The 21,685-nt window shown below is 43.7% G+C and overlaps 1 protein-coding gene, 1 long non-coding RNA gene and 2 other non-coding genes across 5 annotated transcripts; 2 read left to right on the top strand and 2 right to left on the bottom strand.

The window, feature by feature from the left end:
* Nucleotides 1–643: 643 nt before the first annotated feature.
* On the bottom strand, nt 644–11,847 carry LOC133057352 (uncharacterized). The gene is made up of 3 exons (XR_009693004.1): nt 11,716–11,847; nt 2,611–2,667; nt 644–875 (listed from the first exon to the last, which is right to left on the bottom strand). It is a non-coding gene; the product is annotated as an uncharacterized LOC133057352 (long non-coding RNA).
* Nucleotides 2,051–2,157, bottom strand: LOC133058054 (U6 spliceosomal RNA). The gene has a single exon (XR_009693179.1). It is a non-coding gene; the product is annotated as a U6 spliceosomal RNA (small nuclear RNA).
* LOC133058014 (U6 spliceosomal RNA) lies at nt 6,851–6,957 on the top strand. The gene has a single exon (XR_009693140.1). It is a non-coding gene; the product is annotated as a U6 spliceosomal RNA (small nuclear RNA).
* On the top strand, nt 11,726–21,576 carry PHB1 (prohibitin 1). Of its 2 annotated transcripts, XM_061143783.1 has the most exons (8): nt 11,779–11,822; nt 12,540–12,628; nt 13,069–13,183; nt 14,638–14,799; nt 17,232–17,374; nt 17,510–17,626; nt 19,797–19,892; nt 21,230–21,576. In XM_061143783.1, the coding sequence occupies exons 3-8, from the start codon at nt 13,096–13,098 to the stop codon at nt 21,440–21,442; spliced, it is 819 nt and encodes a 272-aa protein (XP_060999766.1). In that variant the 5' UTR covers nt 11,779–11,822; nt 12,540–12,628; nt 13,069–13,095; the 3' UTR covers nt 21,443–21,576. The 2 variants fall into 2 exon arrangements, with proteins under 2 accessions (XP_060999765.1, XP_060999766.1); XM_061143782.1 differs by lacking the exon at nt 12,540–12,628 and having other exon boundaries at nt 11,726–11,822.
* Nucleotides 21,577–21,685: the final 109 nt, after the last annotated feature.

Raw genomic sequence — 21,685 nt, forward strand, 5'->3', positions numbered from 1 at the left:
ATCTATTCACTTTGTGATCGACAGTGGGGTTTCTCCCAGTCTGAGATTAGGAAGAAAGTTGAAATAAACATTTGTACACAAGTCTCTGCATGGACACAGGTTTTTGTTTCTTTGGAATAAATATCTAGGAATGAAATTGCTGAATTGCATAGTTATATGTTGAAGTTTATAAGAAAATGCCAAACAGTTTTCCAAAGTGGTTGTACTATTTTACAGTTCCACCACCAGAGTTCCAATTATTCTACATTCTTTCCAGGAGTTGATATTTTTAGGCTTTTTCATTTTAATAATTTCAGAGGATGTATAGTAGTAACTTGTTGTATTTTAATTTGCATTTCCTTGGTGACTAATCTCATGTGTTTGTTAGCTTTTTGACACTAAGGAACTTTGATGAAGGATTCATTCAAATCTTTTGTCTATTTAAAAATTTTTTAAACTGAGTTTATATTCTTGTTCTTGAGTTGTAAGAGTTCTTTACATGTATTGGATACAAGTCCTTTCTCATATAAATATATTGCAGATACTTTCTCCCAGTTTGCAGCTTAAATTTTTTTTCTTAACAGTCTGTTTCAAAAAACAAAAGTTTAAATCTTAATGGAGTCTAATTTATCCATTTTTTTTTTCTTCTATGATTTGTGTCTTTTGTGTCCTGTGTAAGGAATTCTTACCATAGTCTTGAAGATTTTGTCCTGCTTTTCTTCTAGAAGTTCTATGAATTTAGCTTTTATGTTTGCGTCCATGGTTCACTTCAGGTTAACTTTTGTGTGTGGAGAAGGATTAGGGTGAAGTCCTTTAATTTCTCCATATGGATATTCACTCACTCCTGTGTCATTTTTTGAAAAGACAATCCATTGATCATTGAATTACATTGTCATCTTTAAAAACAAAACAAAACAAAAAACAACTGATTACAGATGTGTGGGTTTATTTCTGGATTCTCTATTTTCTGTTGAGAATCAATACCACATCTTCTAGATTACTGTAGCTTTATGGATAAATGGACACTATATCCTCCATATACACTAAATCTTCTTTGTTTTCTTTTTCAAAATAGTTTTGCCAATTCTAGGTCCTTTGCAATTCTATTTAAATTTTAGAATTAGCCTGTCAATTTTTATCCCAAAGAAACTTGCTGGAATTTTGTTTGGGATTGCTTTGAATCTATAGATTAATGTGAGGAGAATTGATATTTTAATAACATTCAATGAATATGGTGGGTCTCTCCATTTCTTTAGAGGTCTTTTAAATTTTTTCTTAGCAATGTTTGTAGTTTTTATCAGACATGTGGTAGTGAATTTATCCCTAAGTATTTCATTTTTTTATGCTATTGTAAAGGGTATTTTTAATTTTCAATTTCCATCTTTCAGTTTGTTTATCAGCCTTACATCTTGCATCCTTGCTACACTCACTTATTGGTTCTAATTGCTTCTTTCTAAAATGTTTAGGATTTTCTTCATATACAATAAACAAAAGCAGTTATACTGTATCTTTTCCTGTCTGTATGCCTCCTGTTTATTTTTCTGTGCCTGTTATAGCTTTGTACTGGCAAAGACCTCCTAATATTGAATAGAAGTAATGGAAGTGGGCATGTTTACCTTGATCTTGATTTTAAGGGAAAACACCTTTCATCTCTACCCATTTTTCTTAATAGCATCTGTTCTCATTTCATGCATCTTTCAAGGTTCTTTTCCTTTACTTGAGGATATCCATTACAGTGTTGTTTGGTTACTTGGTTTAGATTTTCGATGCTCTTTGCCTTATTTTTGATTCTGCCAAGTTTTTTGTTTGTGTTCTTTTGTTTTTGTTTTGTTTAGTTGTTTTGTTTGTTTTGCTTTTCTTTTTCATTTTATGACTTTCTCAAATGGACTTACATCACTGTCTATTCATATTTGAAAGTGAGGTACTCAGACTGCTGGTTAGTCCCCAATCCTTTCTTCCTGGATACTTGGCTGCCCAGCTAAAGGATACATTTTATAGCCTCTTCTGTGACTAGATGAGGTCACGCAGCCAAGTTTCACCGATAAACTGAAGTGGAATTTCTTTTTTTTTTTTAAATATGGAATGCTTCACGAATTTGCGTGTCATCCTTGCGCAGGGGCTATGCTAATCTTCTCTGTATCGTTCCAATTTTAGTATATATGCTGCCAAAGCGAGCACTGAAGTGGAATTTCTATGTGCTGCTTCTGCCTCATATGCTTACAACAAAATTGCTGCCCTGATTTTCCTGTTTTCCTTCCTGCAAGCTGGAACACAGATGGCCCATGATTAAATGAAGACAATCTTTTAGGGGATGACAAACCAACGAAAGGAAACTGGGTCTGTGAATGACCTGTGGAACAAAGAGAAACTAAATTCTATCTTCTTTAGTCCACTGTATTTTGGGGTCTCCTTGGTATAGCAAGTCAAACTCTGCCCTAACTGATATTCCAGCTAATACAAGCACTGAAAAGCTGGCTGGAAGCTTCACTGGTGTGAACGTCCAGGGGTGAGTTTCACTCCAAGACAGTGGCTCTCCAGATGTGGTTCAGATAACCTGGGGGTCCTTGAGGCCCTTTCAGGGGGTACTTGAAATCAAAATTATTTTCATGACAATACTAAATTATTATTTACCTTTTTCACTCTCGTTCTCTCCTGAGTGTCAGCAGAGTTTTCCAGAGGCTACATGACCTGTGATAGCATAACAGAATAAATGAAGAACCTCAGATTTGCAAAAATGTAAAACAATGCCACTCTTCTCACTATTTTTACTTGAAAACTATAGTTATTTTTCATAAAAATACATTAACACATAGTTTATTGTTATTTTTAAATGAGTAAGTAAATATTCTCTATTTTTTCATTTCAATCTTGAATATGTATCTTTTTTTAAATTGAAGTATAGTTGCTTTACAATGTTGTGTTAGTTTCAGGTGTATAGCCCAGGGATTAACATATACCTGAAAAAGTATATGCATATAAATAAGTAATATATATTTTTTCCAGATGCTTTTCCCTTGTAGGTTATTACAAAATATTGAGTTTAGTTCCCTGTGCTACATAATAGGTGCTTGTTGGTTACCTATTTTATATATAGTAATATGTATATGTTAACCCCCAAACTCCTAATTTCTGCACCCCCCATCATCCATTTTTAAAAGCTCTTTGGAATACTTAATAATTTTGAAGAACACAGAAGTTCCTAAGATCAAAAAGTTTAAGAACCATTGCACAAGGATGACCTGCCAGGGTTCTTTCAGTGGGGATTTCCAACTGTCAGGATCTGTGGGGTTTTCTCCTGCTTAGAAACTTTCAGAGACCTCTCACTGCACTTAGAACATGGTGGGTAACTGTCCCAGTCCCATCACTCATTATAGTTGGACCACACTGGGTTCCTTCAGGGCACCAAGGTCCAGCCTGCCTGGAGGTCTCTGCACTCTAGGGAAACGGCTTCACTGAGGCAAGCCTGGCAGCCTTACATGGCTCAACAGAGTCCACATCGGCAATGCTGGAACTTCAGCGAAATTTGTCTTGCAGAATACCATGTGATCCTCCGATGACAAAAGAGAGGCCGGTGAGGAGCTGCTACAAGGCCATTTTATACTCATTTCCTTATCTACCAGGAAAGCTGTCAGGAGATAGTTTCTCCTAGCCTCTTGGTTCTGGTGAGATCTGAGGCTTTCTGTCTCACCCACCCCACCACCCCATTAGGGCGCGGGCTCTTCAGCCACAGGGTATCCTAACCTCCCGCCCCATTTGTTTCTGTGATGCCTTACTCAAAGGTCATTAGGAGTTAGCATCTTTGGCTACTCTTCCTTTTGGTGTCTGTATGAGTAATAAACTGTCTGAATCTAAACAGGGCTCCTTGTCACTTTACCAGCCAAATCTCTCTGCCATGCCTTTCCTTGGGCTGGACATGTCAATGTTATTCTCTCTCCCCATCCCACCCAGCCTTTCACATCTAATTTCTTTATTTCTTGTTGTGAATGTTATTTCCTCATGGAGCCCTTCTTGACTAGCTCGCTCAAAACAGACGCACCGTATCAGACACGGTTGGTCGCAATTCCAACATCCATTCTCCCTTGCATCCTGTTCCTTGCTAACAAACAGCCTCATTTTGATTTCTTAGCATATTAGGCTCTCATGTGGTTGAAGAGAGGCCAGCCCTCCCCAGTCCCGGAGGCTGACTTTCTGGCTCATCAAATTCCAACACTGTAATGCCATTCCTTTGCCAGTGACTGTTCTGAAAGGGGCAGATGACACAGTTCTGCCCAATAGCACATGGGTGGAAGGCTGTTTGTGTGCTTCTGAGAAACTTTACCTCACTCATCTAAGGGGGCCAAAAACATGACATGCCCTTTTCCTGCCTTCTGGCCTTTAGTTATTATTGTGTGAGAACATTAAACTTGAACCTTCTACAGTCATCTTGTGTCCTTGTGGGGACAAGCACGAGGATGAAAGTCAACACCTGAAGATGGCAAAGCTGAAAGATGGAAACATTCTGAGTAACCGAGGGCTTGGTGAGCCACTGAATTAACCAACACCACACCAGCTCTCCCCTGAGACTTGCTAGTTGATATATTTCTTTACTGTTTAAGTCAACCGAGTCCACTCTTCTGTTACTTGCAGTACTTCGTTACTGATGCATCATTGTCTTACTGTCTATTTCCTTCATGAAGCTAGTCAAAATTCCATATCATTTATTCCTTTGTGTACTTCTCTTTTGTTTGAATACACCACTCTCCCTTCATCCCATAATGTAAATTCCATGAGGACAGGAGCCTTCTCTGTCTTCTTCATCACTTATCTCCAGTGTCTAGCATGATGCAAGAGGCCTCCAATAAACATGTGTCAAATGAATAAAGAAAGAGTTGTTTTTCTATAATTACTTGCTTTAGTTACCATCCTTCCAGTTATGGCACTGATCCTGGAAGTAGAATCAACCTCTGTTTGGATATTAATTACAGATTGCACAGTCCCACAGCTTGGAATAGCACAGGCTATGGTTTAAGATATATCTGCCACTTGCCAGCCATGTGACAGTAACCAAGTTACCTTGCTTCTCTGAATCTCCACTTCTTCAGCCTTGTCTAACTCAATGAAACTATGAGCCATGCCGTGTGGGGCCACCCAAAATAGATGGGTCATGGTGGAGAGTTCTGACAAAACGTGGTCCACTGGAGAAGGGAATGGCAAACCACTTCAGTATTCTTGCCTTGAGAACCCCATGACCAGTATGAAAAGGCAGAAAGATAGGACACTGAAAGATGAACTTCCCAGGTCAGGAGGTACCCAATATGCTACTGGAGATCAGTGGAGAAATAACTCCAGAAAGAATGAAGTGATGGAGCCAAAGCAAAAACAACACCCAGTTGCGGATGTGACTGGTGATGGAGGTAAAGTCTGATGCTATAAAGAGCAATACTGCATAGGAACCTGGAATGTTAGGTGCATGAATCAAGGCAAATTGGAAGTGGTCAAACAGGAGATGGCAAGAGTGAACACGGTTCCAAGAACAGCATCTTAGGAATCAGCGAACTAAAACGGACTGGAATGGGTGAATTTCACTCAGATGACCATTATATCTACTACTGTGGGCAAGAATCCCTTAGAAGAAATGGAGTAGCCATCATGATCAACAAATGAGTCTGAAATGCAGCACTTGGATGCAATCTCAAAAACAACGGAATGATCTCTGTTCGTTTCCAAGGCAAACCATTCAATATCACAGTAATCCAAGTCTATGCTCTGATCAGTAATGCTGAAGAAGCTGAAGTTGAACAGTTCTACGAAGACCTACAAGACCTTCTAGAACTAACAACCAAAAGAGATGTCCTTTTCATTATAGGGTATGGAATGCAAAAGTAGGAAGTCAAGAAATACCTGGAGTAACAGGCAAATTTGGCCTTGGAGTATGGAATGAAGCAAGACAAAGGCTAATAGAGTTTTTCCAAGAGAATGCACTGGTCATAGCAAACACCCTCTTTCAACAACACAAGACAAGACTCTACATGTGGACATCACCAGATGGTCAATACTGAAATCAGATTGATTATATTCTTTGCAGCCAAAGATGGAGAAGCTGTATACAGTCAGCAAAAACAAGACCGGAAGCTGACTGTGGCTCAGATCATGAACTGCTTATTGCCAAATTCAGACTTAAATTGAAGAAAGTGGGGAAAACCACTAGATCATTCAGGTATGACCTAAGTCAAATCCCTTATGATTATACAGTGGAAGTGAGAAATAGATTCAAGGGATTAGATCTGATAGACAGAGAGCCTGAAGAACTATGGATGGAGGTTTGTGACATTGTACAGGAGGCAGGGATCAAGACTGTCCCCAAGAAAAAGAAATGCAAAAAGGCAAAATGGTTGTCTGAGGAGACCTTACAAATAGCTGTGAAAAGAAGAGAAGCGAAAGGCAAAGGAGAAAAGGAAAGATACACCCATTTGAATGCAGAGTTCCAAAGAATAGCAAGGAGAGATAAGAAAGCCTTCCTCAGTGATCAATACAAAGAAATAGAGGGAAACAATAGAATAGGAAAGACTAGAGATCTCTTCAAGAAACTTAGATACCAAGGGAACATTTCATGCAATGATGGGCACAATGAAGGACAGAAATGGTATGGACCTAACAGAAGCAGAAGACATTAAGAAAAGGTGGCAAGAATACACAGAACTATACAAAAAAGATCTTCATGACCCAGATAATCACGATGGTGTGATCCCTCACCTAGAGCCAGACATCCTGAAATATGAAGTCAAGTGGGTCTTAGGAACCATCACTGCAAACAAAGCTAGTGAAGGTGATGAAACTCCAGTTGAGCTCTTTCAAATCCTAAAAGATGATGCTGTAAAAGTGTTTCACTCAAGTGCTCGCTTCGGCAGCACATATACTAAAATTGGAACGATACAGAGAAGATTAGCATGGCCCCTGCGCAAGGATGACACGCAAATTCGAGAAGCGTTCCATATTTTTCAATGTGGATGAGAACTAATTGCTGATGGTCCAATAAAGTTATTGAACTGCAAAAAAAAAAAAAAAAGTGTTTCACTCAATATGCCAGCAAATTTGGAAAACTCAGCAGTGGCCACAGGACTGGAAAAGGTCAATTTTCATTCCAATCCCAAAGAAAGGTAATGCCAAGGAATGCTCAAACTATCACACAATTGCACTCATCTCACACACTAGCAAAGTAATGCTCAAAATTCTCCAAGTCAGGCTTCAACAGTATGTGAACCGTGAACTTCCAGATGTTCAAGCTGGATTTAGAAAAGGCAGAGGAAACAGAGATCAAACTGCCAACATCTGCTGGATCAAGAGAGTTCCAGAAAACATCTACTTCTGTTTCATTGATTATGCCAAAGCCTATGACTGTGTGGATCCCAACAAACTGTGAAAAATTCTGAAAGAGACGGGAATACGAGACCACCTGACCTGCCTCTTGAGAAACCTGTATGCAGGTCAGGAAGGAACAGTTAGAACTGGACGTGAAATAACAGACTGGTTCCAAATAGGGAAAGGACTACGTCAAGGCTGTATATTGTCACCATGCTTATTTAACTTATATGCAGAGTACATCATGAGAAACACTGGGCTGGAGGAAGCACAAGCTGGAATCAAGATTGCTAGGAGAAATATCAATAACCTCAGATATGCAGATGACACCACCCTTATGACAGAAAGCCAAGAAGAACTAAAGAGCCTCGTGATGAAAGTGAAATAGGAGAGTGAAAATGTTGGCTTAAAAGGCAACATTCAGAAAACTAAGATCACAGCATCTGGTCTCATCACTTCATGGCAAATAGATGGGCAAACAGTGGAAACAGTGACAGATTTTATTATTTGGGCTCCAAAATCACTGCAGATGGTAACTGCAGCCATGAAATTAAAAGACGCTTGTTCCTCGGAAGAAAAGTTATGACTAACCTAGACAGCATATTAAAAGGCAGAGACATTACTTTGCCAACAAAGGCTCGTCTAGTCAAAGCTATGGTTTTTCCAGTAGTCATGTATGGATGTGAGAGTTGGACTATAAAGAAAGCTGAGTGCCAAAGAATTGATGCTTTTGAACTGTGGTGTTGGAGAAGACTCTTGAGAGTCCCTTGGACAGCAAGGAGATCCAACCAATCCATCCTAAAGGAAATCAGTCCTGAATATTCATTGGAAGGACTGATGCTGAAACTCCAATACTTTGGCCACCTGATGCAAAGAACCAATTCATTTGAAAAGACCCTGATGCTGGGAAAGATTGAAGGCGGCAAGAGAAGGGGACAACAAAGGATGAGATGGGTGGATGGCATCACCCACTCAATGGACATGAGTTTGAGTAAACTCCAGGAGCTGGCGATGGGCAGGGAGGCCTGGTGTGCTACAGTTCATGGGGTGGCAAAGAGTTGGACATGACTGAGCAACTGAACTGAACTGAATTGAAATAAGACTGTATTTATGAAGCAAGTGGTTCACAGTCAGTGTTCAAGATGTATTTCTTCTTAACACCAACGTGCAAACCTGGCTGGAAGAAGAGCTGAAGCGGAAATGCCTTATGCAGCAATAAATTGGATCCACCCCTGAAGCTGCTACCCCAAAGCTGCTCTTCCCTAATTTTTTAAAATACTAATTTATTTATTTTAATTAGAGGCTACTTACTTCACAACATTGTAGTGTTTTTTTGCCATACATTGACATGAATCAGCCATGGATGTACGTGTGTCCCCCAACCTAAGCCCTCTTCCCACCTCCCGCCCCATCCCATTCCTCAGGGTTGTCCCAGTGCTCTGGCTTTGAGTGCCCTGTTTCATGCATTGAAGTTGGACTGGTCATCTATTTCACATATGGTAATATACATGTCCCACCCTCGCCTTCTCCCACAGAGTCCAAAAGTCTGTTCTTTATATATGTGTCTCTTTTGCTGTCTCGCATATAGGGTCATCATTACCATCTTTCTAAATTCCATATATATGCGTTAATATACTGTATTGGTGTTTTTCTTTCTAACTTACTTCACTCTGTATAATAGGCTCCAGTTTCATCCACTTTTTTAGAACTGATTAAAATGCATTCTTTTTAATAGCTGAGTAATATTCCATTGTGCGTATGTACCACAGCTTTCTTATCCATTCGTCTGCTGGTGGACATCTAGATTGCTTCCATGTCCTAGCTATTGTAAACACTGCTGCAATAAAAATTGGTGTACATGTGTCTCTTTCAATTCTAGTTTCCTCGGTGTGTATGCCCAGCAGTGAGATTGCTGGGTCATATGGCAGTTCTATTTCCAGCTTTTTAAGGAATCTCCACACTGCCCCAATGCTGCTCTTCCTTAATTTTTGCCTCAGCCCAATTAAATTCTTCCCAGATACCCCCCTCAGTATGATTATCCTTTAACCTTCCCATCTCTCCACCTACAACTAGCCCAGGTCCACATAGTGCCCTCATGTCACATGAGTTTTCCTGTTGCCTTTGCTTCCCAGGACACAGAGGGGAAGTGGAAACAGGGCTTAGACCTAGAAGATGTGTGATCCGGTCCAGTCTGGCTCTGACTAGATGAGTGACCCCAAACAAGTGATTTAACCTCTGAACTTTGACTTCTTTATCTGTAGAACATAAGGGGTTATAATGATGCTCATGTGGGATGTTGTAGATACACAGACTTGAAAGTTATAAAACATACAAAAATTGGGTTTTTGTTTTTTTTTTTTTTCATATTTTCAGCGTCCTGCTGGTGAGAGGAGAACGGAAGCGGACAATACTATGGCTGTTCTTGCAGGATTCTGGAGCATACCGCCTTGCGCTTCCTGGCCACAGTCTGCCTAACCAGCCACTTCAATGCTCTTCATTATTCATTCATTCAATAAATACTTACTGAGTGCCCACCGTGTGCCAAGCACTGTCGTACGTTCTGGAAACAGAACAATGAAGATAGTAGACTAAATATTCAGCTCTCATAGAGTGTGCATTCCGGTAGGCAGAGGAAAAGCCTGTGGGCACTTAGGATAAATACATACTACCTGGAGAATGCTGCCATGCATATCTCTGGCCCTTTTTTACCCCACAGGTGCCAAGTGGGGACAAAGGAGAGAGACAGAGAGGAGAGGAATGCAGGAAAAAGAAGCTGAAAGAATCCAATCATATTAGAATCCAGAAATGGGCCTGGTTTCATTAAAATTAAGTGTCCATACACCACTTAGCTACCTCAGTTAAGAATGCAAAACAACAAATCTAATTATGAGGAAACATCAGAGAAACCCAATACCAGAACATTCTTTTTTTCTATTTTAATATAACAAAAGGCAAGGAAGCCTGAGGACAAATTAAGAAGACTAAACCGACATGAAAAATAAATATAGTACCTAATCTTGACTGCCTCCTGTATTGGAGGGTGAGGGGAGAAGACTGCTATAAAGTCCATTATTGGGTCAATGGAAAAAATGGAATGCAGAAGTTAGATTAAAGTTATTCAAGTTATGTAAGAGGATACCCTTATTCTTCGAAAATACAAAGAAAGAGAAGAAAGGAGGCAGGGAGAGAAGGAGGGAACAAATGATAAGATGTGAAAATTAATAAGCAGAAACCTCATATTAAATTGAGTCAGGAGTACAGAAAGGGGAACTCTCACAACCTACCAACAGGTAGAGACTCAACAGGAAGAGACAGCTTTGCATCTCCAATAAGAAGGTTACTACTTTAGTTTCCAGCAGAAGGAAAGAAAATTTTCTCCTTGCTCAGAAACAGCCCAGCCAATAAGAGACTGTCACAATTGAGACAATGAAAAGCCACACTTTCAAATTCCCAGTTTCCTCTAACTGTTTATGACAGTCCCTTCCAAGTCACCCTTCTCCACTAAAAAAAAGTCCTCTTCCTTGTTCTGCAGACTTGCCTGTGAGTTGCCATAAATTGCTCACCGAGAATTGCAATTCTTTGCTGTTCTCAAGTAAACCCAATTTGCTGATAAAATAACTGGCTATTTTATTGCTTTAGATCAAAAAAGTAAATGGAACAAATTGTTAGCGGTAGGTGAATTCGAGTAAAGATTACACATCTTCCCTGTACTATCTTTGCAAATTCTTCAAATAAGACTTTTTTTTTTTTTTTTTAATATTGTAGTGGTTTTTGCCATACACTGACATGAATCAGCCATGGATTTACATGTGTTCCCCTTCCCGACAAATAAGACTTTTTTAAAAATGTGTCCACCGAACCCAGACTTTAAGCCCAATCCCTTTTTTAAATTGTTGCATGACCCTGAATGACTCCCTTCCTCTCTCTGGACCTCACTTTCTAGTCCGGATGGTTTCTAAGGTTCTCTCTGACTCTGGTAGTCAATGTTCCACAACTCAGGTCGCTTCTAGACAGGACTTTGGAAAGATAGCTCCTCTGTCTCTCAGTCCACCAGTTACTTAACAACTTTATCCCGCGTGCACACCCGCCCTCTTTCATCAGCCATAAACTTGCCCTTGCCCATCTCGTCCATCAGCCAGAAGGCCCAGCTACTCTTTCTGAGGGCCTTAGGGCTCATCTTCTGGTACAGGCACGTGCATTTAGCCCCCAAGAAACTACAGCCCCCTAAATGCTTTGCGGCAACCTCTGGGCCTTCAGTACCACCAAAGACAAAAGGTTTTTCAGCGCAGGTCAGCCCCTGCATGGCTTTTTGGGAATTGTAGTTCATCTGCGAAGAGCCTGGGAACAACAGTAAGGCAGCAAGCCACCGTTCCCAGAATGCATAGCGCTCGTGCTCACCAATCCGAAGCGCGGATCTTGGAAGTAGGGCGGGGACGTGGAGGAGCTGTCCGGCGCACGCGCAATCTGTGGCTGGGGAATTCATGTGGAGGTCAGAGTGGAAGCAGGTGAGAATGCTGGGGAGCGGCTGTGGTCCGCGTCCTGGCGTCTCTGCAGTTCCCCCTCTGCGTTCCCATTCGTCTCAAGTTGGGGCGGGCAGGGTGTGTGCCTGGGTCCGCCTCGTGTCGGAGGGGAAGGGGGTGAGCCTGGGAGGAGCCAGGAGTTGCGTAGAGTGAGGTAGGTGTGTATGGGGGCAGGGTGAGGAATAATCCGGAAGCTATTAGGAATGGAAAGGCCGAGGGGTCAGGACTGGGCGTCCTGATCACGGGAATGGAATAGTTAAGTGCACGGATAGAGATGAAGATACTTAGAAGTTGAGGCCTGAGAAGGAGCGGGAGAGGCTGAAGTGGCCGACGACGATGGGGCGGGGAAAAGGCAAAGTTTAAGTGCAAGAGCAGATTGTAGAGCGGTCAGGCGCGCTCCCGCCCACCCCGCCTCTGCCCCCACCCCGACCTGTTCCAGGGCTCTTGCTGGCGTTGTAGCTGTTTAGTACCTTTTTGGCCCTGTTATTTCTCGTGATTTGTTGGCCCCAGAACGTCAGCCAGGGCCTGCTTCCATAATAACAGGTCATTCATTCTTAATACCTGATGTTGAGAAACCGTGGTGAGGAGTTAACCGTGGTCGGTCTTCTAGAATTAGACCTCCAAGTTCTAATCCTGGTTGCCTCCTTCATAGCTGCCTGATCTTAGGCTTCTCTTGTAACTTAACCTCTCTTTGTGCTTCAGTTTCCTCATCTGTGTAGTCCTCTACTTCATAGGGGTTGATGTGAAGATTAAATACACAAATTGCTGTTAGAAGACTGCCTATTGTGAAGGTTAGCTGCTACTGTTGTTTTGTTGTTGGGATCACGTTCTTTTCTGAATCAAAATCGCACAGAACCAGCCCCTCTTCTAGAGGCTCTCTTATGGGGCCTGCAGGTCCAGGAAATGAGAGGCAGTTTTGGTATGTTGCTAAGTTTTCTATGGGTAATCCAGCCCATGCCTCCTTCCCATTTTGAACCAATACCCGAGTCGCCATTTCTTAAGTAGTAGAAAAAGAAGAAAGCAGCGGGAAAAGAAGATCAGAGGAATTGATTATACACTTTTACAAGCTGCATAGTGTTAGTTATGAAATGCCTTTCAGTTGAAGATTTAGAGCTCTCAGGAGTGGGGAAATAAATAGCTAGCTTGAGAAATGCATGTGATGCCTCAGAGAGGGCTTCCTCTGTGGATTGGGGATTGAGTTGTTTTGTTTGTTTTGTTTTTACCCCCTTAGGTGTGAGTGGGTCCAGCCAAAGGAGACATGGCTGCCAAAGTGTTTGAGTCCATTGGCAAGTTTGGTCTTGCCTTAGCCGTTGCAGGAGGCGTGGTGAACTCTGCCTTGTATAATGGTGAGGCGCTGAGGGGTGGTGGGTCACTGACCTTTGCCAGAGGATTTTCATTGGTCTGCCTAGCCTGTGTGACACTCCTGTTGGCAAGCGCTTGCTGTGAATATATTTGTGACCAAGAAGGCTCACCTGCTACCATCCTGCACCATATGATGGCCTTGTCATCAGAACCTCTGTCCTTGTAGCCATAGGTTCTCTCAGAGCCTTTATTTACAGAGAGCCTCCCAAGCTAGTTGGGTGTTTCCACCTTCTCTTGTTAAAGTGATGCTGTAGCAATATGTCGGGATTTTGCTGGCCAGTTGAAATGGAGAGTGCGTTCTCTTCTGCTGGTGTGGGAAGTAACTCAGCAAGGTCATTAGACCTTTGGTGACCTTGATCTGAGCAGAAACTTTTGCTCTGCTCTAGTTGAGTTGTTCCCGAGAAAATATCTTTGAGATACATTGCCCAGCTTTTAACAGCGTAACCAGACTTGAAGCTGTCTTTTGGGGACTTCCCTGGTAGTCCAGTGGTTAAGACTCTGCAGGGGGGGCAGGTTTGGTCGCTGGTTGGCGAATTAAGATTCTGCAGGTGGAGCGGTATGGCCAAAAATTTAAAAAATAAAACTAGCTAGGTTTTCTTCTACTTTTCTGGGTGACCTTAGGCAAGTCACCTTCCCCTCCATAGGACTTAGCTTTCTCGTTGGTCAAGCAGCAGGACTGAACTAGTTTGTGTCTAAGACCCCTCCTGCTTTGATATTCTCTTAACTTTTTACTGTTGGAAAGCAGCAGTAGATTGACCCACCTCACTCGAGACTCTGACAGCAGGAGGATTACTTTCAGAGTGAGGATACTGGACCAACTGTAAAGTCCAAAAAGGCAGAGACAGAAAGTGGCTGATAGAAAAGCCTGCTCAGCTTCTGTGGGCCAGCTTTATACTCTGATCTCTTTGGCCACCCTGCATGGCTAGACTGTAATCACCATCATTAATTTCTCTCTGAAATTAGCAAGACAGTTCTATAACCCCTTCAGACTTTAGAGAAACCAAGCTGTTGGAAAGAAAAAAATGAGGACTTCCAAATTTTAGGATTGCCATAGGAAGGGTGCTACTTATGGGAACACTGGGTTAAATTGGAACCAGGATGGACTGTGAGTTTTAGAAGGAAGTTTTGGGAGCTGGTTCCTAGGAATGTGTTGGTGGGAGTTCACGGGTGGAGTGGTTAATCAGAAAATCAGCAGCCAGTTTCAAGGAGGAAGAATGCTGAGAATAGATCCTGTTACTGAAGTCCTTGGGAGGACACAGGACAGAAAGTGATTGCTTTGTTTTGTAGCTGTTAAGAAGCCTCTGGAGTCCTGAAGTGTGGGAAGACAGAGCAAGAGACCTACTATATGAACAGAAAACACCAGGGGTCTTTCAGACATGAGCCTTTTGGTTAAAGGGTGAGGGGGTTTTTCTGACCTGTTGTTATCCTTCATTCCCAGTGGATGCTGGGCACAGAGCTGTCATCTTTGACCGGTTCCGGGGAGTGCAGGACATTGTCGTAGGAGAAGGGACTCACTTCCTCATCCCTTGGGTACAGAAACCAATCATATTTGACTGCCGCTCTCGACCACGTAACGTGCCAGTAATCACTGGTAGCAAAGGTGAGTCTCATCTGTGGGTCAGGTAGAAGTAGAGTGTGTGGAACGGGTGCTGTGGGATCCAGAATGGGTTGAACTTCCCTAAATATTTTTCCTCAAGAGTTTTATGTGGCTACAGAGAAAGAAATATACAAGCATGCCTCAAGACATATAAGTTCAGTCCCAGACTCCTGCAACAAAGCAAATGTTGTAGTAAAGCGAGTCACACAAATATTTTTGTTTCCCAGTGCGTATAGATGTTTATCCCATACTGTATCCTATTACAGGTGCAATAGCTTTATCTCTAAAGAAACAGTGTACATACCGTGATTAAAAAATACTTTATGGCTAAAAATTGCTAACCATCATCTGAGCCTTCAGTGAATTATAGTAGTAGCATCACAGATTACCATAATGAATGTAATAATATTGGGAAAGTTTGGAATATTGAGGGGGTTACCAAAATGTGACTCAGAGACTTTCTTGGTAGTTAAGAATCTTCCTGGTAATGCAGGGGATACTGGTTCGATCCCCACTCAGTGAACTAAGATCCCACAACTAAGGGGGTGCACACGAGCCACAACTAGAGAGTCCCCCTATTGCAGCAAAAGATCCCGCGTGCCACAACTAAGACCCAAATCAGCCAAATAAATATTTTTTAAAATGTGACACAGACATGAAGTGAGCAGGTGCTGTTAGAAAAATGGTGGTGATAAACTTGCTTGATACAGTGTTGCCCCAGACCTTCAATTTGTAGGAAATATGGTGTATGCAAAGCACAATTAATGAGGTGTGCCTGTATATTCAAGATACATACATAACTGTATGAATTTAGAGAAATGAACAGATATATTTCAGTAGTTGCATAGCGATCCAGTTTTAAAGAAATCTGAATGTGCCTTTGCGCTCTCTCTTGGTTGACCCTTCCCATCAGTTCTTGTTCCCCCACGGTGACTGTAAACTGATCTCCAGCCGTTGTGTTTGCCTTCACAGCTGACTTACCCTTTGCCTTGCTTTCCAAGGCCTATGTTTCCAGCAGTGCTGCTCTCACACTGTTACCTTCTGGGCCAAGGCACACGTCCCTGAGAGCAATCTGGTGTCTGACATGCCACTGACTCCCTAGTTGGAGCCTGAAATGAATTGCTATCACGGTTCTTCCCCCACATCGTACACACAGAGGTGCACCGCAGTAAATGGAGCGGCAGATGCTGGCTCGGCTGTGACCGTTCTGTGCGAGAGGAGAGGGTCGTGTGGATGTTCCTGGTCCTTGGCAGATGTTTGCTTTCTACAGTCGTGTCAGGCTTTGTGCTGGGTTGGAGGGTGGGGTAGTTCATTGATGAGTAAAGCAGGAGCCTTTAGGAGATCGATCTAGCAAGGGAGACAGACGTGGACAGGTGTTGAGAATTGTGGTGTGGTGAATGCAGTGTGTAGGAGAGCGGAGGGGAACTGTGAGGAACGGGCGTCTGTGCTGGTGCTTGAGAATGAGAAGTGTGTTGGACAGGGGAGGGGACAGGGTATTGTCTAATCTATCCTGTTTCTCCCAACGAGGGAGAGGACGAGCCTCCTGTAAAGGGTCTGGCCTGCCTACTACTTCAGAGGAGATCAACACTGGGATGGGGTTCATTAAGAAACATCTTAACTTAAAGGCCTTAATGAGCATGTGTGTAACCATTTCCCACTCTGGTGCCTGGTTCAGAACTCATCTCATGGGCACTTGGTCCATATTGTTGATGACTGCAAGCAGTGCCTCAGCTCCAAGCACAGCTGGATTGTCAGGGGAAGTTGTAATTCCCTGGGTCCTTTGACTGGTAATGAGAAGCAGCCTCTCGATGAGTCTGATAACCCCTCACCTCTGTTGCATATTTGACGGAGTGCTTTTGTACCTGTTTCCTCCTTCAGTTTCTCCCAACATGCCTGGAAGGCAGATGATATCATCCCCATTCGTACAGATGAGGAAATAAGCTGAGAGAGGCTAAGGCTTAGTGGGTCCGTGTAATAAGTAAACATCAGAGTTAAGGCACAGCCAGGCCCTGGGCCGCTAGTCCACTGGACCCACAATCACCTCTCCGAAGCATACTCCTGCCTTGAGCCACGTTTAACCCGGCCTTGGAGAGGCCTTATCCTAGAATTCTTGGCATTGGCCTATTTCTTTGCTTAAAATATTCATTATTCCAGAGATTCCACGGCACCTACTAGACCTATAATCAGAATTTGCTCGTGTCAGAGGGCATTCAGGACACGGAAAAGCTGTCATCACCGGAATCCTTTGGGAAGTTATTAGCGCTGGTGCTCAGCTGGGTTCTCTACCAAAGAAACCATGAACCTGTGCACCTCACCTTGAAGGGTTGGTTAATCAGCAACTTTACTTATATATTGTAGCAGATTTGGCATAGGGGAGGTCATAGGAGGCCATGTGATTTGTATTTTTAACTCCAGCATTTGTGCCCTGCCCTCAGATTTACAGAATGTCAACATCACCCTGCGCATCCTCTTCCGGCCAGTTGCTAGTCAGCTTCCTCGCATCTTCACCAGCATTGGAGAGGACTACGATGAGCGCGTGCTGCCGTCCATCACTACAGAGATCCTCAAGTCCGTGGTGGTGAGTGAGCAGGGCCTCGGCCTCAAGCCCAGCCCCCAAGAGCGCACTCACTGGCAGGAAGAGCTTGGTGATGACTGATTGGGATTCTGCTTCTTTGCAATCATGACTGGCTCCTCTGCCTTCCCTTGGAACCAGGCTCGCTTTGATGCTGGAGAACTGATCACCCAGAGAGAGCTGGTCTCCAGACAGGTGAGCGATGACCTCACAGAGCGAGCAGCGACCTTTGGGCTCATCTTGGATGACGTATCCTTGGTAAGGGTCTTGGGGAGCCTGGGGGGTGGGGTGGGGTGCCTGGCTCCATTTTTGGGTAGATACTGTGAGGTCCTACCTTCCACTTGCCTTGATGAAGACTTGAAAAGGTGGAACCTTCTTAGTGGTATGAGACAGTCTCCTTGGGTTTATTTTCAGATGAGGATTCTTCTGCCTCCCCTGTGCCGCAGACATTCCTATTTTGACTATTGGTCCTCCCTAGGTGGTCCCTAGCCACTTGATTTTTTACCTTCCCCAGACTGAGTGTTCCTCACAGCTCCCCGGGAAGTGTTGTCACATTTACCTCGTTTGACACAGACAGAAACTACCTGGAAGAGACCAGGGAGCAGCTTGGATAGTCTTTTCTCCCTTGCCCAGACCTCCCAGCCTGACCCTTGGGAATTTTCTAACACCTAGGGTTTGAAGTGCCGTGACGGGAACTCTGGGAACTCCCCACGAAAGGTGATAGAGTGTAAATGAATGGTTCCGTCCCCCAAAGCCTGGTATGGGGGCATTTCTGAGGCATGAGTTACCCTCTTGAGACTGTGTGGTCTGTGTATTTATACGACATTGAATGCCGCAGTGCAGACAGAAAGCAATACAGGCAAGATAGCGTTTCAGATCAGGGAGGGTGAGGGAAAGGGGTCGTGTTTCTGATTCTCTGGGAAAAATCACTTGGAGTGATTTGTTCGGTTAGTGGAGTAGAGTGTTTCCTGTTCCGTTCTCCTGTGCGTCGCTGGGGAAGGCAGCGTTTCCCACTCAGCATCTGCGCAGCTGTTTAAACAGTCACCCTGCGCACGCCCGTTGCTCACCCCAGGGCACTGTCTCCGTGGAAGGCTTTTGGGTTCCCTCTACTGGCAAGACGCCAGGCTGCAGCCACTTGGCCCTTGTGACCAGAGCAGTTTCTCAGGCCTTCCCACTTAGTGCTAATCTAAACACCTCGGCCGTGAGAACATAGTAAGTAAAAACCTAAGGAGAACCTTGGCATTTTGCTAAATTTTAACCACATAGTCCATTCTGGGGAAATGTGGGTTGACCACAAGAAACAGTGTCTAAGAGGTGTGAGGAGAAAACTAGGTTTCATGGGGAGTTTGCTGCCTTCAGCTGGCCCTTCTGGAAAAAAATTTTATTCCTTAATATGCGCATTTCATTTTCATTTCTCAGGGTCGTATTTTCTTCCCCAAACTTTGAACAGGAGTCCAGAAATGGAGCAAGCAAGGTAGAACAGCTGCAGTATAAGAGTTAGAAGTGTTAAAAATTCTGGAAAGACAATGGACTGTAATTTACTCTCCAGAAGAGGTTTTGAGCTGCTTATTTTTTTTTTAAAGCAGAGGTTGGGAGTGTGGGGGTGGAATGAAACAAGTAGAATTTGATAGCAAAACCCATACTATTCTCCCCTTTATTCTTCCCATTTAATAAAAAGTTAGATAAATAAATAAATTAGACTTTAGGAGTGCTGAGCTCTGTTCCCATTGTTTGCACTTGGTCACTAGGGAAGGCCTATGCATAATCAGAATTTTATTTATTTATTTATTTTTTATAATCAGAATTTTAAACCTTCACTCTAACAGTAATCTTTACCTGTTTTCTCTTTCTTTTAAACCCTTTACCAGAAGCACTTGCTCATAAGGAATACTGTGATTTGCAAAATCATGATTTGGAAGTCTCACTCATCCTCTTCCTGTTTTGTAGTGGAGATGCTGTGAGAAAGCAGTGGACTGGTTAATCTATAAGCAGAGAGCCTCACACTCTTGAATCCCTGAGAACCAGCTGCGTGCCTCACTCTCAGGGGCTCAGTTTTCCGTCTGGTCTCTGAGGGCTTTGAACAGACCATCAAAGGGCCTTGGAAGAGCGCTTGTCGGTGGTAGGGGTCCTGGAGCCCACAGTTCTCCTCCCCTAGGGAGGTGGTCCGTTGAGTAGACACCTTCTGGTGCCCATGGGCTGTTTCCTACCTGAGGACAGTGATGGACAGGAGCACTTTGGGCAGCTGAGGATTCTGGGCTGTGAACTCAGTTTGGACACGGATGTGGAGGTGGAAGGGTGTTCTGGCCTCATGTTATCTCCAGCTGCTAGAGCCATTCCTGGCCTCTTCCTCCAGCCACCATGGGGGCTCTGCAGCAGCCCTGTCGAAGCAATTACAATGCCTCATCTTGCTCTCACTCTCTCCCCCTAGACGCATCTGACCTTTGGGAAGGAGTTCACAGAAGCGGTGGAAGCCAAACAGGTGGCTCAGCAGGAAGCAGAGAGGGCCAGATTTGTGGTGGAAAAGGTGAGTGCTCAACCAGATGGCAGGAGCCTCTCTCCTCTTTCTCCTGTGCTCAGCCGCCCCGTTTGCTGGGTGGCCTGGAAATTCATCATCTGTCATCTCTTCTTCCGGGATCATCGGAAGGGGATTGAAAGGACTGTGCTCCTGCAATTGGTTCCAGAGTCTTTAGGGTCTAGTCAGGGATATGTGAGGTTATGTTCCTAAATCATTGAAGAGTAATTTCTTTTCCACGTCCCTAAGATCAAAAACACTCTCCCACAAATAAAAATGTTTCTTCTGGAATATTTTCAGCTTCACTGAGAAGTTGTTTTTAACCTTGGTTACACAGTGAAAGCTGACAGCCTAAAGGATCAAACGTTGCACCAGATATACTATTGTTGCTGGATTTTTTTCAAGCACTAAATCCATCCAGATGTGTCAGAGTGTGCTGGGATGCAGTGGATTTGCACAGGGCCTGGTCTTGTATTTATTTCATGTATCTCCTTCTCCCCACCACTAATACACTTGGATTTTTATTCCTAATCTAAGATGCCTTAGTCCTTAGAATCAAGCAAAGAGAGATACATGGGTAGACGTTTTACTTCAGAGAATATAGACTCCCATGTGGGTGGAGATTTTTTTTTTTTTTTTTTCTTTTTTCTGCCTCTCTCCAGCTTTTAGAACATGTCCAGAACCATGCCTGAGGTAGACACTAGGTATCCATAAACATTTCTTGAGTGAACAGCCCCAGAGCCTCAGTTAAGCAGCTGTGTGTTAATCTCAGAGAGGCTCTGCACGGTAACTCTCCTCCCGCCCTTCTGAAGGTCATGCGTTGTAGAGAGACATCTTCCTGTTGATAAGAGCTGGGAAAGCCAGGAGGTCTTGTACTGGGTGCCCAAGTTCCTGGTCGGGAAACCCTTGAGCCCACAGTCTAAGGAGCATCCTGTGCCTGCTGCTCCTACTTGGCTGCACTGGTTTTGATGAAAGTCACTTTGACTTGGGCCTGGAGGGAAAGATGAGGATTGAGTCTACCTTTCTTTCTTGCTTTCCGTGGCCTGGGATCCTCTAGGCTCATAGTAGGTGGCTGGCTTCAGTTGTTGTTAATGTTATTGAGGACTTTGAAATAATCAGACAGCTCTCTATACAGCCAAGCGAAATGTGTCCCTATAGTAGTGAGCAGTGGGCATGATGGGGGACAGAGGATTGGGTGAACAGTGTTTGTTGAGCCCTTCTGAAGGGGGAGGTAAAATCCCAGAGCTCATTCAGGACCCAGAGAGGGTGCCTAATGCAGTCCTTTTGAGGGTGTAACCCACCATCCATGCCCCAGGGTGTCATTTTGGTCTCTGCCTCCACCCTTGCAGGCTGAGCAGCAGAAGAAGGCAGCCATCATCTCTGCGGAGGGCGACTCCAAGGCGGCGGAGTTGATCGCCAACTCACTCGCCACTGCAGGCGACGGCCTGATCGAGCTGCGCAAGCTGGAGGCCGCGGAAGACATCGCGTACCAGCTGTCGCGCTCGAGGAACATCACCTACCTGCCCGCTGGGCAGTCGGTGCTCCTCCAGCTGCCCCAGTGAGGCCCACGCCTCCTGGGCCATCTGGACCACAGCCCCGAAGTTGCTCAGCACCACCTTCCTTCTCCTGCCCCAGAAATCACTGTGAAACTTCATGATTGGCTTAAAGTGAAGGAAATAAAAGTAAAATCACTTCAGATCTCTTAATTACTCAATCAGATGAAATTCTTTGATTTTTCTCATTCCCATCCCTCTTTTTTTTAAATTTACCTTCTTACCCAAAATTGCTAAGTGCCTACACAGACC

Source organism: Dama dama, chromosome 5 (genome assembly GCF_033118175.1).
Source record: "Dama dama isolate Ldn47 chromosome 5, ASM3311817v1, whole genome shotgun sequence".
Classification (NCBI taxonomy): domain Eukaryota; kingdom Metazoa; phylum Chordata; class Mammalia; order Artiodactyla; family Cervidae; genus Dama; species Dama dama.

Excerpts from the sequence above, each read along its gene's own strand:
- PHB1 (XM_061143782.1), top strand. The coding sequence starts at position 13,096 with ATGGCTGCCAAAGTGTTTGAGTCCATTGGCAAGTTTGGTCTTGCCTTA. Across the intron at positions 13,184-14,637 it reads GAACTCTGCCTTGTATAATG|TGGATGCTGGGCACAGAGCT; the intron begins GTGAGGCGCTGA and ends CTTCATTCCCAG. Across the intron at positions 19,893-21,229 it reads CCAGATTTGTGGTGGAAAAG|GCTGAGCAGCAGAAGAAGGC; the intron begins GTGAGTGCTCAA and ends CCACCCTTGCAG.